The 12974-nt window shown below is 40.2% G+C and overlaps 1 protein-coding gene and 1 non-coding gene across 13 annotated transcripts in view; both read left to right on the top strand.

The window, feature by feature from the left end:
* Positions 1–12974, top strand: part of LOC137992652 (atrial natriuretic peptide receptor 1-like) — an 89388-nt gene that overhangs the window by 48548 nt on the left and 27866 nt on the right. For all 12 annotated transcript variants that reach the window (XM_068838116.1, XM_068838118.1, XM_068838125.1 and 9 more), the window contains 6 exons: positions 1137–1224; positions 7455–7551; positions 8943–9029; positions 9379–9456; positions 10912–11016; positions 11158–11229. In XM_068838116.1, coding sequence (XP_068694217.1) covers positions 1137–1224; positions 7455–7551; positions 8943–9029; positions 9379–9456; positions 10912–11016; positions 11158–11229 — 527 coding nt within the window. The remainder of the gene's footprint in view (positions 1–1136; positions 1225–7454; positions 7552–8942; positions 9030–9378; positions 9457–10911; positions 11017–11157; positions 11230–12974) is intronic.
* On the top strand, positions 10230–10302 carry Trnar-ucu (transfer RNA arginine (anticodon UCU)). Its single transcript has one exon. It is a non-coding gene; the product is annotated as a tRNA-Arg (tRNA).

The following is a 12974-nucleotide window of genomic DNA, read 5'->3' as shown; positions in this document are numbered from 1 at the left end:
AGAAAAAGTTGATGTCTTTGTTTGTTTTGCTCTAAAATGCGAGCGAACAAGTGCTTTTTAATCCGTTTGCCCAACTGGTTTTCGATGTGCCTCGACAGTGACAAGAAAATGTTGCCCTTATGTTATAAACACGTAATCGCAATGAGTTCTCGTAAAATTAGGGGGAAATTTCACTAGCGTTTGTTTTCAAAAATTTGTGTAAAGCACCTTAACGTCATTTAAGAGTTGGAGCGGATTTTGTTTTAAGTTCGTCCTTTCTTGGTTGCATTGCCGTATTTGCCGATTTTCAAGTGTTCCAGGCCAACCTGGCGTGCTTCAGTGACATACATCAAAATGTGAATGATCTCGTTTTCAGAGATAAAGTGGAATAAAGTACATCAGTAAAACTCTTTTTGACCTTGAACTGACAAAGGTTTTTTTATGGCTTCTAATTTTAGCGTGATTCCTATTCGCTGGCTATTAACAGTTGACTCTGAAATGCCTTTTTTCCTCTAACATTCGCTCGCAGAGGTTGTGCTTGTTTTCTTTTAAAACTCATGCGGTTCAAGAAAAATTGATTGCCAAACTGGCGAATTCCAAAGTAAATTTCACTAAAAAAACCGATATCGTACTCATGGATTCGTGATTCATGCGATATCGGTTTTTAGCGTAAAATGTACCGTGGAGTTCACTTGTTAGGCAATGAATTCTTCTATAGAAGAAAGCAAAGAAAGTGATTTAATCATTAAGCAGCAACCGGAAACATCAAAACGCGGACAATTGGAAATCTTTTATTTTCATGCACTAACCCCACAGGCAGTAAGAATAAATAACCAGGGAGCTCCGCTTTTAGGCTTGGCTAAATCTATATATTACTATGTTTTAAACGTGCACTCGTATAAGCGTCAGTAGTGACTTTCATTGTACAGCATCTGAGCAAATCTGTTCAAAATTAACGGGTGGCGGAGTCATTGCAAGTCAGTTAAACTTTCAAAAGCGTATGGTTCCGAAACGTTGCCATAGCCGAAAGGACCATCCTTAACAAATTTGTTTGTGTACATTTCACTCAACAAAAACATTTTGACGTACATAGTATGACATCTGCGTTTCAGTGATGATAACATGTAGCCTGATTGAAAAGTGCTTTTTATCGACAGGAGACGAAGAATTCAATTACTTGTGGCTTTTGACATTGTTATTATTGTGTGTAATCATCGCCCTATTGATAGTCTTCTTGTACTACAGGTGAGTGAACGAAACAATATAATAATAATAATAATAATAATAATAATAATAGACACTGGGGTAGGACAGGTTGGCGCCACAGCCTACCACGGGAAGTTGGACGCTCCCGCCCACCAGAGTCCGGGGTAGCACCTTTGGCAAGCGTTAGCCACCCCACAGCCACCCCTGCTAGGGTTACAGCACAGGGTGGATAGGGTTATGTAAAACCTTGGTTGGTATCCTATCTAGTGGTGGCACCACGAATAACATGCCATCTCTCACCTATTTGTGATGATAAGTATGTCTGCTTCAGATATGAGTAACGGCGTAAATGGGACTGGAATTTTTGACGAAGGTGCCTCGCCCGGCAGGGTTGCTGGGGGACAGCAGCCAGCACCCGGTCGTTATCCTGCAACTGATGCTCAAGAGAATGGACCGAGAAAGGGAAGGAGGAAATGGTTAGTCGAGGAGAACAGGGCTTTGATGGAATGTTATTTTAAGAGTATCCCGAAGAAAAGAGGGTACCGCCAGAGAATGCTTAGGTTGTGGGATGAGAAAGGAATGGTAAAAGTGACTGAACAGAGGCTTGCAGACCAGGCCCGTACTATCTTGAAAAGTAAATGGTTTAGAACTGTTGAGTTAGGAGAGATCAAGAGGAACAAGCCGAGAAATTATGATGAGCAAAGTGGGACAGCTGTTGTAGAGGAAGCTAACACTGGTAACGAGCATGAATTACCTGTCGAGAATGCAAAGGAGATGGACTCACAGACTGCGGAAGAAGCCCAGGTACAGGGTGAACGGTGTGATGAAGCACCTCGGCAAATGCCTGAAGACCAACGGGTGATTTGGAAAAGACTGAATGACATCAGACTGAGTCAAGACCAAGACAAAGTACGAGCTTTGAAGGGAATTGCAAAGCGATGGATAAGAGAGGAGCTCCAGATTGTAGAAGACGTAGCTGCCCAAATACAAACTAAAGACATCTCAGAAACCAACAGGCTACTGTATGCCACTGCTATAGTAGTGACTGAAAGACTGGGTATCAAACCTGGAAAGAAGAAAGCAACCAAAGAACCATGGTGGAAAAGACGGCTACAAGGCCAGGTGGATCAGCTGCGAAAAGACCTCAGCCGACTAGAGCAAGTCTGTAGAAATGAGTGCAGTAGGCCGAGAATCAGGAATCAGTTGTGGAGAAAGTACAAAATAGAAACCAAGGGGGTTGCAGTTGTGATTGGAGAAATGAAACAGCGTATCAGCGCAAAAGCTCATAAAATCAAGCGATACAATGATCGAATTTTGCAATACCAGCAGAACCGGTTATTTGAAGTTAACCAGAGGCAGTTTTAGAAAGAACTTGATGACCCACAGGTAATTGACCAACCGACCCCTGATGCTAATGAAGCCAGAGAGTTTTGGAGTAATATTTGGGACCGGCCAGTGGAACACAGAAGAGATACTGGTTGGTTAAATGACCTAAAGGGAAAGACCCAGGTAAAACAACAGATGATTTGACCATTGATATTGAAAAGCTACGAGCAATTGTAAGGAAGATCCCAAACTGGAAGGCTCCCGGCCCCGATAATGTACAAGGATTCTGGTTGAAGAGCATGAAGAAACTACATGAACGGATGGCGTTGCAGCTGCAAGAATGCCTTGATGGCAGGGGCATTCCCGAATGGATGACAAAGGGACGAACTGTTCTGCTGATCAAAGACAAGGCGAAAGGGAATGCTGTGGCCAATAACAGGCCAATAACATGTTTGCGAATAATGTGGAAAGTACTCACAGGGATCATAGCAGAGGATTTGTACCAACATCTCTACCAGAGCTCATTGTAACCAGATGAGCAGAAAGGTTGCCAAAAGGAAAGCACAGGAACAAAGGACCAACTGCAAGCAGAAGAAAACCAACTTAGCAATTGCTTGGATCGATTATAAGAAGGCTTATGATTTTGTCCCCCATTCCTGGATATTGGAAACACTTGATCTTGTGGGGGCTGAAGATATAATCAAACGGCTAATGAGGAAAAGCATGGAGTCCTGGAAAACACAACGAACGGCATGTGGTAAGGACCTTGGTGAAGTGTCCATCAGGAGAGGAATATTCCAGGGGGATTCCTTATCCCCTTTCTTATTTGTGATTGCAATGCTACCTCTCAGCAGTGTACGGAACGAATCAGCAGCAGGCTACCAACGAATTATCCGAAGTATTGGAGATGATGTTGAAGGTTATAAATATCTGGGGATGTTGGAGGCCGATGACATTATGCATGATGAAGTGAAGAAAAGTATGAAGAAGGAGTATATTAGGAGAGTCCTCAAAGCTAAATGCTGGTAATGTTATAAAGGGTATTAACAGCTGGGCTGTATCTCAACTTCGGTACAGTGGGGGGATTGTAAACTGAACAAAGAGTGAGCTTGCTGAATTGGATCCTAAGACCTGGAAACTATTAACCATCCATGGCGCTCTTCATCCCAGGTCTACCGTAAGCCGTCTGTACCTACCAAGAAGAGAAGGAGGACGTGGACTAATTAGTGTTGAAGACGCCATAAATATTGAAGAAAGAAATATCAATGTCTACATCAGCCAGAGCCAGGAAAGTTTGTTGAAAGCTGCATGGGAGAGGAAGAATGTCGATGAAATTGAAACACCAAAGGAGTATAAGGAAAGGATAAAGAGGAAAAGAATGAGGACTGGTCTGGAAAGCAGCTGCATGGGCAGTTCAAGAGAGAGACAGAGGACCTATCTGGTGTTTCCTGGATTTGGATAAGAACTGGTGAACTGAAGAAGGAGACAGAAGGGCTTATTTTTGCCGCGCATATAGACCAGGCACTAAGAACAAACGCCATAAAAGCCAAAATCGAAAACCAAAATGTATCATCCAAATGCAGAATGTGTGGTAGTCACTATGAAACTATGCAGCATATTTTGTGTAGTTGCCCCAAGCTTGCGCAGACAAAATATAAAAAGAGACATGATGTTGGCGGGTCTTACATTGGGAGTTGTGCAAGGAATATGAAGTTGAGTGCAGTGACAAATGGTATGAGCATTCCCCCAAAAGCATAGAAGAGAATGAGGAAGTAAAACTGTTGTGGGACTTTACCATCCAAACAGACCGTGAAATCCATCACAGGAGGCCAGACATTGTAATTCAGAAAAAGAAGGCAAAGAAAACAATCATTATGGACATAGCTGTTCCCGGAGATAGCAACGTACGGCAAAAAGAAACTGAAAAAGTATGAAAAGTACCAAGACCTGGCAAGAGAGATTAAAAGGATCTAGAAATCAAGGACAAAAGTGGTGCCAGTGGTAGTAGGTGCATTGGCTTCAGTGTCAAAGAAGCTGGCAGGCCACTTGGACAACTGGGAATTAAGGACCGAACAAGAACGATGCAAAAGTCGGCATTCCTCGGAATCACATATCCTCAGAAAAGTGCTGGAAGTCTGAGGTCTCGGGATGAGACTTGACTGGATATTGCTTAATGCCTTGCGAGAGGGGAAGTTCCATCGTGGATGAACAAGGGAAGAACTGTATTGATCCAGAAAGATAAAGATAAAGGAAGAGCTCCCAACAATTATAGACCTATAACGTGGTTGCCATTAACATGGAAACTATTGACAAGCATAATCGCTGATGAGATTTATGAATATTTAGATTCAGAAATGATGCTACCTGAAGAGCAGAAAGGTTGTAGAAGGAAAGCGAGAGGAACGCAGGATTTACTGTTTATAGACAAAATGATTTTAAAGGAAGTAAAAACTAGACAGAAAAATCTCGCAACAGCTTGGATCGATTACAAAAAGGCATTTGATTTGATCCCGCATTCATGGATTTTAGAATGTCTTAAGGTGCTTGGAATAAATGAAGAAATCCGAAAACTATTAGAGGAGAGCATCAAGAATTGGAGAGTTGAGTTAGTAAGTGGATCGGCATCACTTGGGGAGGTTTCAATCAGTAAAGGAATTTTCCAGGGGGATTCCCTGTCACCATTATTATTTGTGATAGCACTAATACCGTTGACTCACTTCTTAATTAAGAAAAGCCGAGCCAGCATACAAATTCTCTGATGATGGAGAGAGAATCAACCATCTTCTGTTTATGGACGATCTAAAGCTTACGCCATGAATGAAAAAGGGGTGGACTCCCTAATCCAAACGGTGCGGGTGTTTAGTGAAGATATAGGGATGGAAATTGGAATAGAAAAGTGTGCTGCATTATTAATGAAGAGAGGAAAAGTTGTCAAATCAGAAGGCATAAAATTACCGGACTACAAAACCATACAAAGACTGAAAGACGGTGATAGTTACAAGTATTTGGGCATATTAGAAGCTGACAGGGTCAAGCATGAGGAGATAAAAGAAACAGTAACCAAAGAATATAAAAGGAGGGTACGGAAGATTTTAGAAACAAAAGTTAATGGGCGTAACCTTGTGAAAGCTATCAACACGTGGGCTATTCCTCTCCTGAGATATTCTGCTGCATTCCTGGACTGGAGAAAGTCAGAGTTACAAGATCTAGATAGAAAGACCAGAAAATTACTTACCATGCATAATGGTCTCCATCCAAAGAGTAATGTCGATCGTATCTACATACTGAGAGAAGAAGGTGGACGAGAATTAATTAGTGTTGAAGACTGTGTAGAGTCTGCTACCTTAGAGTTGGCGAGATATATCAATGATAGTGATGAAAGGCTGATAAAGGCTGCTAGAAAGATCAGCGGTGGTCATAATAATGAAACAGAGGTTGAGTATAAGATACGAAAGAAAAATGAAAGAAAGGAACAATGGAGGGAAAAGGTTATGCACGGACAATTTGTACGACAGACGGAAGAAATATTAGGGAATGAATCCTGGCTTTGGTTAAAGAAAGGAAGTGTAAAAAGGGAGACTGAGAGTCTTATCATGGCAGCACAAGAACAGGCGCTTGCAACGAATCTGATAAAAGCTAGAATATATCAAACTCAAGAGGACAGTAAATGTCGAACGTGTAGAAAGGTGGGTGAAAGCATAAATCATATTCTGAGTGAATGTCCTAAACTAGCACAAAAGGAATATAAAAGGAGACATGACTGAGTGGGAAAGAAGATCCATTGGGAGGTTTGTAAAGAGGAAGGTTTCATTGTCAATGAAAAGTGGTATGAACATGTACCTGAGCCAGTTCTAGAGAATGAGGGATGTAAAATATTATGGGATTTTTACGATAGACGAGCTTCAAAAAAGTGTGATTCTGAACACGGTAAGGATTCTTAGGAAGGTCCTAGAAGTTTGAGGAGGCTTGTTGTCACCAAGCTTCCTGGAGTACTGAAGTTCCATTGGAAATCCAATGTGCGAAAACAAGATAATAATAATCATCATCATTAATAATAATAATAATAATAATAATAATAATAATAATAATGTCGACGATTATGATCAAATCGAATGAGGCAGATTAAGAAACGGTCCAGATAAGAACGATAGCAACAACGGCAACGAACTTGTTGAAATTCAATTGGTATGCAAAAAGGTGATAACTTTTCTATTGTCTGTACTTACTTCTGATTGGCTTAAACAGCAAAAGTTAACAAAACTTCATCAAAGCAGTATTATATTCATCCTTACTTTCCAACCATCTTCCATCTTTCATCTGGTCTCAGTTTAAATGAATTCCACAGAAATCGTATGTGGGGACCATGTAAAATGGTAAACGTTTCTTGGCTTTTGTTTTCAATTTTTGTGATTGGTCAAAATCTTTTAACACAAAAAAACACCCTTTCAAAGTGGGCTGTAAATAAAATTTATTGCGTTAACGGCTTTCCTGTAGGTTTATGCAGTCTCTGTGTAAAAATGATAACATTCCTATGTGGGGAAAGCCCCGTTGCCGCATAACAAAGGAAATTGCTATCCACCTTACACGGATCATTACTTAAATCAATTGTTTTGTCCTGAGTTGGGAAAAAAAAGGAACTTTTAACCACGTATGACGCTGACTCGGGGAGTGGAATCCGCGACACAATGGCGGAAGATTAGTCACACTAGTGCACTCTGTTCCCTATCCAGTTCGTAACTTGTATTTCCTTTGCCTACAAACCCGTGAGAAAGGATCGTGTGTAGCAGACAAAAATACGAATACCACCTCAAAGCATTTCATAACCATCTATTAAATTTTATATGCACCATAGATCTATTCACCATAACGCAGTTTCGATACATGGATTTCCCCTCTAGTGTCTTCGAAATAGCTTTGTAACATCTGCGTATTTTGTTTTCAAGAAAAAAAGCTTCCGAGAGGGATTTGATGACTACATCGTGGATTATCGATTACCATGACATCACCTTTTGCAGCCCCGGTAGCCGCATGTCAAGCAAGGTTTGTACTTTTTTAGGCAGTTGGTTTTAACGTGATAGAGAAAGTCCGGGAATTAAAGTTTTCCGTGGTGGATAGGCTTTGAATTTTAGCTTTGCTAGCGTAGGGTTCCAGTTCCATTTTTTCGAGGCCGTGATCGTGAACAGTATACTATCATGAATTCAAGTTAAATGTTGGGTTTTTTTTTTGAGGAGAGGGGAAACCGGAGTACCCGGAGGAAACCTCTCAGAGGAGAATAGAGAACCAACAAACTCAACCCACATATGAAGCCGAAACTGAGTGGTCATAGTATTGGTCATACTATGACTTTGGGTTAGTCATAGTATTGGCTTTACGATTGGCTCAAACCAATTGTACATTGCATTTTATTACAAACTGAGGTTCGCTTGAGATGTCTCACTGAAAATAAGCTCCTTCTTCGTCTTCTTTAGCTTCTTTGAAAACAAATTTAGCATGGAGACAACCCTTACCTTCTATTGCGGCATAATTAAAGCAGTTCGTAAAAGTGGCTGCTCGGATGGACAAAATGCACTGGCTCAAACCAAATCAACTCCGATAACTGCTTCACCCGCGAGAATTTTTCCCTCTGTCAAATTCGAAAACAGATCGATTCGACTCCAAATGTTGAAAATAACATCCTAAATCACCACCTTACACGCAAAGATGTCTATAAACTTAAGTCAGTATCCCCGTTTACAATCTTTAAACTCTTGACGAGATCAAAAAGTACCAGTGAGCTTGCCACACATGTCATGCAACTTTAACGAAACCTCGCCCTGTTGGACGGTTTCATCAAATGATGGCATGAACTCAAAGTGTTATTTATGGTGCTAAGTCGGTGTGTAAATGAAATTGGTGGTATCAACTGATCTGATCCATGCAAAGGAACCACCGTAGTGAAATCAGAGAGCTTAAACAATTCTGTGTTCGATGAAATCATTAAAAGAAAACGATCATCTAGGGTTATGATTCTGTACACACGGTATCAGAAAAAAACGAATAGTGGGATGCTCAGCGAAGAACTTGTCTTTGAACACTTCTGCTATAGAATAAAGTGGAAGTCTTGCATGAAATATCCGTTGAATATTCAAGAATCTTGAACAGTTAATTGGACGGCTCTAAAAAATAAATTTCCCTAATTTTTGCGTCTCCTCTAATTTCTACTTTTAATTTTGGAGTGAAGGAGAGACAAATATATATCACTTTTATTCTTATGAAGGATGTATCCGCCGTAACCTCTCTCTGCTTCCAAACATGGAAAGAACCCTCTGAGACTTAGGATCATTTCCCATAGGCAGCCAAAAGGAACATCATTGTCAACGCCCCCTCCCCTCCTCCCCACTTCATATCGTTTTAAGTGGCTGTTGCTAGTCTTTTCAACACTCATGTTTCAGGTCAGAAGTTTCCATGGATCATTCGTCAGTAATATGGGATCTCTCGGGGTTGAAGTTACTAATCTTGCAAACGTTGGGCGATACAAGGTAAGAAAGGATTAAAAATGGAGGAAACAGTGATTCAAACAAAGGACTTAAACTTGGGCCCAGCGCAGACGCAAAATATTAATGAATTTTCGAATAAATTAGTATTAATAACCTGCTACACAGAGTGCATGAAGAAAGTATGTTTCCAGTTCTAGTTAAAAAAATACAGATTGCGGGACACAAAAAGGACAAGTTAGCTGTTTTCTATCTGAATTTCACAGGCTTAGTCAACTTTCTGAGGAGTGCAGCTGGCCAGCCAACTGACCAGACAGAACGAAAATTAATTCAAAATGTGAACCCATTTACCAAACAAATGTGTAACAACTAATGAAAAGAGATCTCTTTCTAGGCAGAACTGGTGGCTGTGAAGCGGCTGCGAAAAGACAATATAGAGTTGACAAGAGATGTGTTTGTCGAGATGAAACAGGTTAATATTTCCAATTTTTTGGCAGCTTCTGCAGGTACCGGAGCACAAGTTACGTAAAACAAAAGAAACAAACACAGAAAACAAAATAACTTCAAATAAAGACTAATCCCAAGTGACCAAAAACACAACGCTTTCCGGTACCTGCAGAAAGACCCAATTTTTTGAGGCATTTTCAATTGTTTACCGAAAAAGGAAGGGTTACGTTGTTGCAAACGTCGGTCGCGTAGTACTTATATTTCAACAGAATTAACTATATTAAAAGGTAATGTGTGCTGTTTTCTACCCATGTAAACCATGTGAGCGTTAGTCCTACTAATGGAATTGGGCCCACTCAAGGAAAGGGTAAGACTCTGACGAGGGTGGGAATACCCACCACCTTCGGGTTAGATCAACGCTGCTCTACCGAATGAGTTACAAGGGCAGACAGGAGCAGGTTGTGGGATTTGACGGCAATGAATATGTACAAGTACAATGAAGGGTTACGTTTTTGCAAACATTGGCCACGTACTTAACCCAAAGGTCTTGGGTTCAATTCCCACCCTGATGAGAGATTTTCTCTGTCTTTGTGTGGGCCCAATTCCATTTGTCGGGCTAACGCTCTCATGGTTTACATGGGTAGAAAATAGCACTTCACATTACCTTACAATAGTTAATTCTGTTGGAGTATAAGTGCTACGCGGCCAAAGTTTGCAAAAACGTAACCTTTTCTTGTACTTGTACATACTCGTTGCTCTAAAATTAACATCTTCAACTCCCACGACTTGCTTCCGTCTGACCTTGTAGCTCAGTCGATAGAGCAGCGGTGATCTAAACCGTAGGTCGTGGGTTCAATTCCCACCATGGTCAGAGCTATTCTCTGTCCTTGAGTGGGCCCATTTCCATTAGTCAACATGGTTTACAAAGGTAGAAAGTAGTCAATCCTGTTGAAAGGGGTTAGTATCTGGATGGCACTGGGAGATCCATGATGCTCGCCCAACAAGGGAGTCCTGCAGGTTAGCGTTCTAGTGATCATCATTCGCGTGTTCCACCTCTGAAATATGAGTTTCAGCCGTCGATCTCAACCTGACGAGTGATTTTATCTTCGGGTACTCCAGTTCCCTCCCTCGTCAACGTTGACTCACAGGTCTAGCATCTCTGGGATCAAACATCTAAAATATGCTTTCGGTGCGAACTCGTCAAGTTTTGCCATACGTAAGTTGAGCCCCTAGGACAAAACACGTGAAGGGCCAGTTTCTTTTCAGACCTCCTTCTTTTTCTTTTTGAAATGTGGTGAACATAAACTATCGATTGATGATATGAACAATGTACTACGTGCTGATTACAGTGAATATATACTCTTATATATTGGAAGCAAAAGAAAATGGAAATTATTTCAGTTTCTAATGTTATGCAGCAATATTTCTCATCGTATTTCTCAACATGAATTTATTACAAGCTTTTTCTTCTTCTTTGCAGGTGCGCGACCTGTCACATCAAAATCTTAACCATTACATCGGTATGTGCATTGCATCCCCAAACGTTTGTATTATGTCCAAATTTTGCACCAGAGGAAGTCTTCAGGTAAGTGGAAGCTGCTTCAATAGTTCCTCGACATTCCGCGAAAATTAAGTAAGTAACCATAACGGTCTGCGGGAGAAGAAAATTGACAAAATAGTTAAAGTTTTTTTTCAATAATTAAACTGTATTAACTTTTCATTTAAGGATCTATTGGCAAACGATGATATCAAACTTGACTGGCTTTTCAAGATGTCATTTGCTAACGACATCGTTAAGGTAACACCTTGCTTCGTTTCTTTCAAGCAGAGGTTGGATTTCTGTTCTCGGTGGCTGTTAAAGGTTGAATTTAAATTTAGATTAATTTTAATGTCAACCTAGGTTATTATGAACTGTCTAAAACAGGGTTTTCCCCTTTTTGGGGGATGTAATAAAAAAAACTGGAACCTGGATTTTTAGGGGAGATAAAAAAGAAAATAATGAAAAAAGACACATTGGTTAAATTCCTCTTCCATCTTCCCCTTGCCTTAATTATAAGTTCTTCTTCCACTTTCCGTCTCTCCCTTTCCTTCCCTTTTTCTTTACTGTTCCTTACATTACTACCAACGGACTATGCCACTTACCTTGAGCTTCCATAACAGTCCGTGTCGCTCCAAGAATTCGAACCCTCACACCATTGGACGTGTGAGATTACGTCTTCTCTGTATTGATCGCTAAGCTTTCGAGTCTGCTAGTTTTGTACCAATGAATTTAAGCTATTTCCAAGCTCTCGCAACAACCACCATTTTGCACAGGCGCAAATGAACTTTATGAAGAAGTTAGAAGGGTGGCTAAATTAATTTATCTGAGTCTCCAGTGCAACAAAAGCAAAAATTGTTTGCAAGAGGTGGGCTCTTGATTCTGAAGGACAAATCGTCAAATATTGTATGAAGTTTATTTACGTTGCTATCCAAAATTCACCAGGAAGGCATCATTTCTAGTCATGATAACAAACCGATTTTCTTTCTCATATGCAAACAGATCTAATTGATTTTCGTGAAATAACCCGTAAATGTTCTAATTTGTAATAATTTGCGAGTAAAACGATGACGAACTTTCGCCGCAAACACAACGTAAGCACCGTGAAAAAAGGATGGTGGCACGGACAAATAGAACAACGAAAGAGAACCTTTGCCGGTTAATCAAACAAAAGATCTTGTCACCAAACCACTGGTGTCATTATCTTGGAGAAACCGCTTGTAAAAAAAGCATAACCGTTCACAGAACCATTGCCAAAATGCCGTATGAAGTGGTTTCCGAATCTCTCGGAGAAAAGAAATCAAAAGGCCACAAATGAGTGGAAAAGTCACAGCTACATCAAATACATAGCAGGGAAATGGTCAATAATTTGAAAAAGTGGATGAGCCAGACATTGAAGGAGAACGTTGTATGACATTTGCAAACTGCAGACCGCAGACTGCAGACTAACCCTAAATCACAGTTATTGAAAGCTAACCGTCCTAAAATGGGTGCTTATATATAATTAGAATTAAATACTGTTTATCAGCACTATTTGAAATGGGCGCTTAGACTTAAATACTGCTTATCAACGCTATATGTAGGCAGTCTGCAGTCACACACCTTGATCATTAAAAACAAATAACACTTACAAGCTAGAGCCTACAAAGAGGCTTCTGATCAGTAGATTATGAAATCCTTTTTCCTGACTTTTCAAAGTTTTGTTTTCAATTGCTTTTAATTCTGACGAATTCGAAGCAAGCGAAAGATGGAGAAAATAACTAAGCAAATTAAAAATCAACAATACATCATGTATGTTTCCGTTCTTTTATTCCTTTGAACATAATTCAATATTGTTGCCTCCTGCCCTCCTAAGAGATTGTCCTTCTAAAAAGCTCTGAGAAAAGTAGAATCGGTTATCATGTACAATATGCCCAACCACAACCTCAATGCTAATAATTTAAAATCAGTGACTAGACTTAACAACCATAAAATGATCATGACAAATTTAAGCTGCACTAAGTTTA

Source organism: Montipora foliosa, chromosome 2 (assembly GCF_036669935.1).
Source record: "Montipora foliosa isolate CH-2021 chromosome 2, ASM3666993v2, whole genome shotgun sequence".
Lineage (NCBI taxonomy): Eukaryota > Metazoa > Cnidaria > Anthozoa > Scleractinia > Acroporidae > Montipora > Montipora foliosa.
Note: the sequence above shows the minus strand (reverse complement) of the source record. Positions and strands in the feature narration are given on the sequence as shown.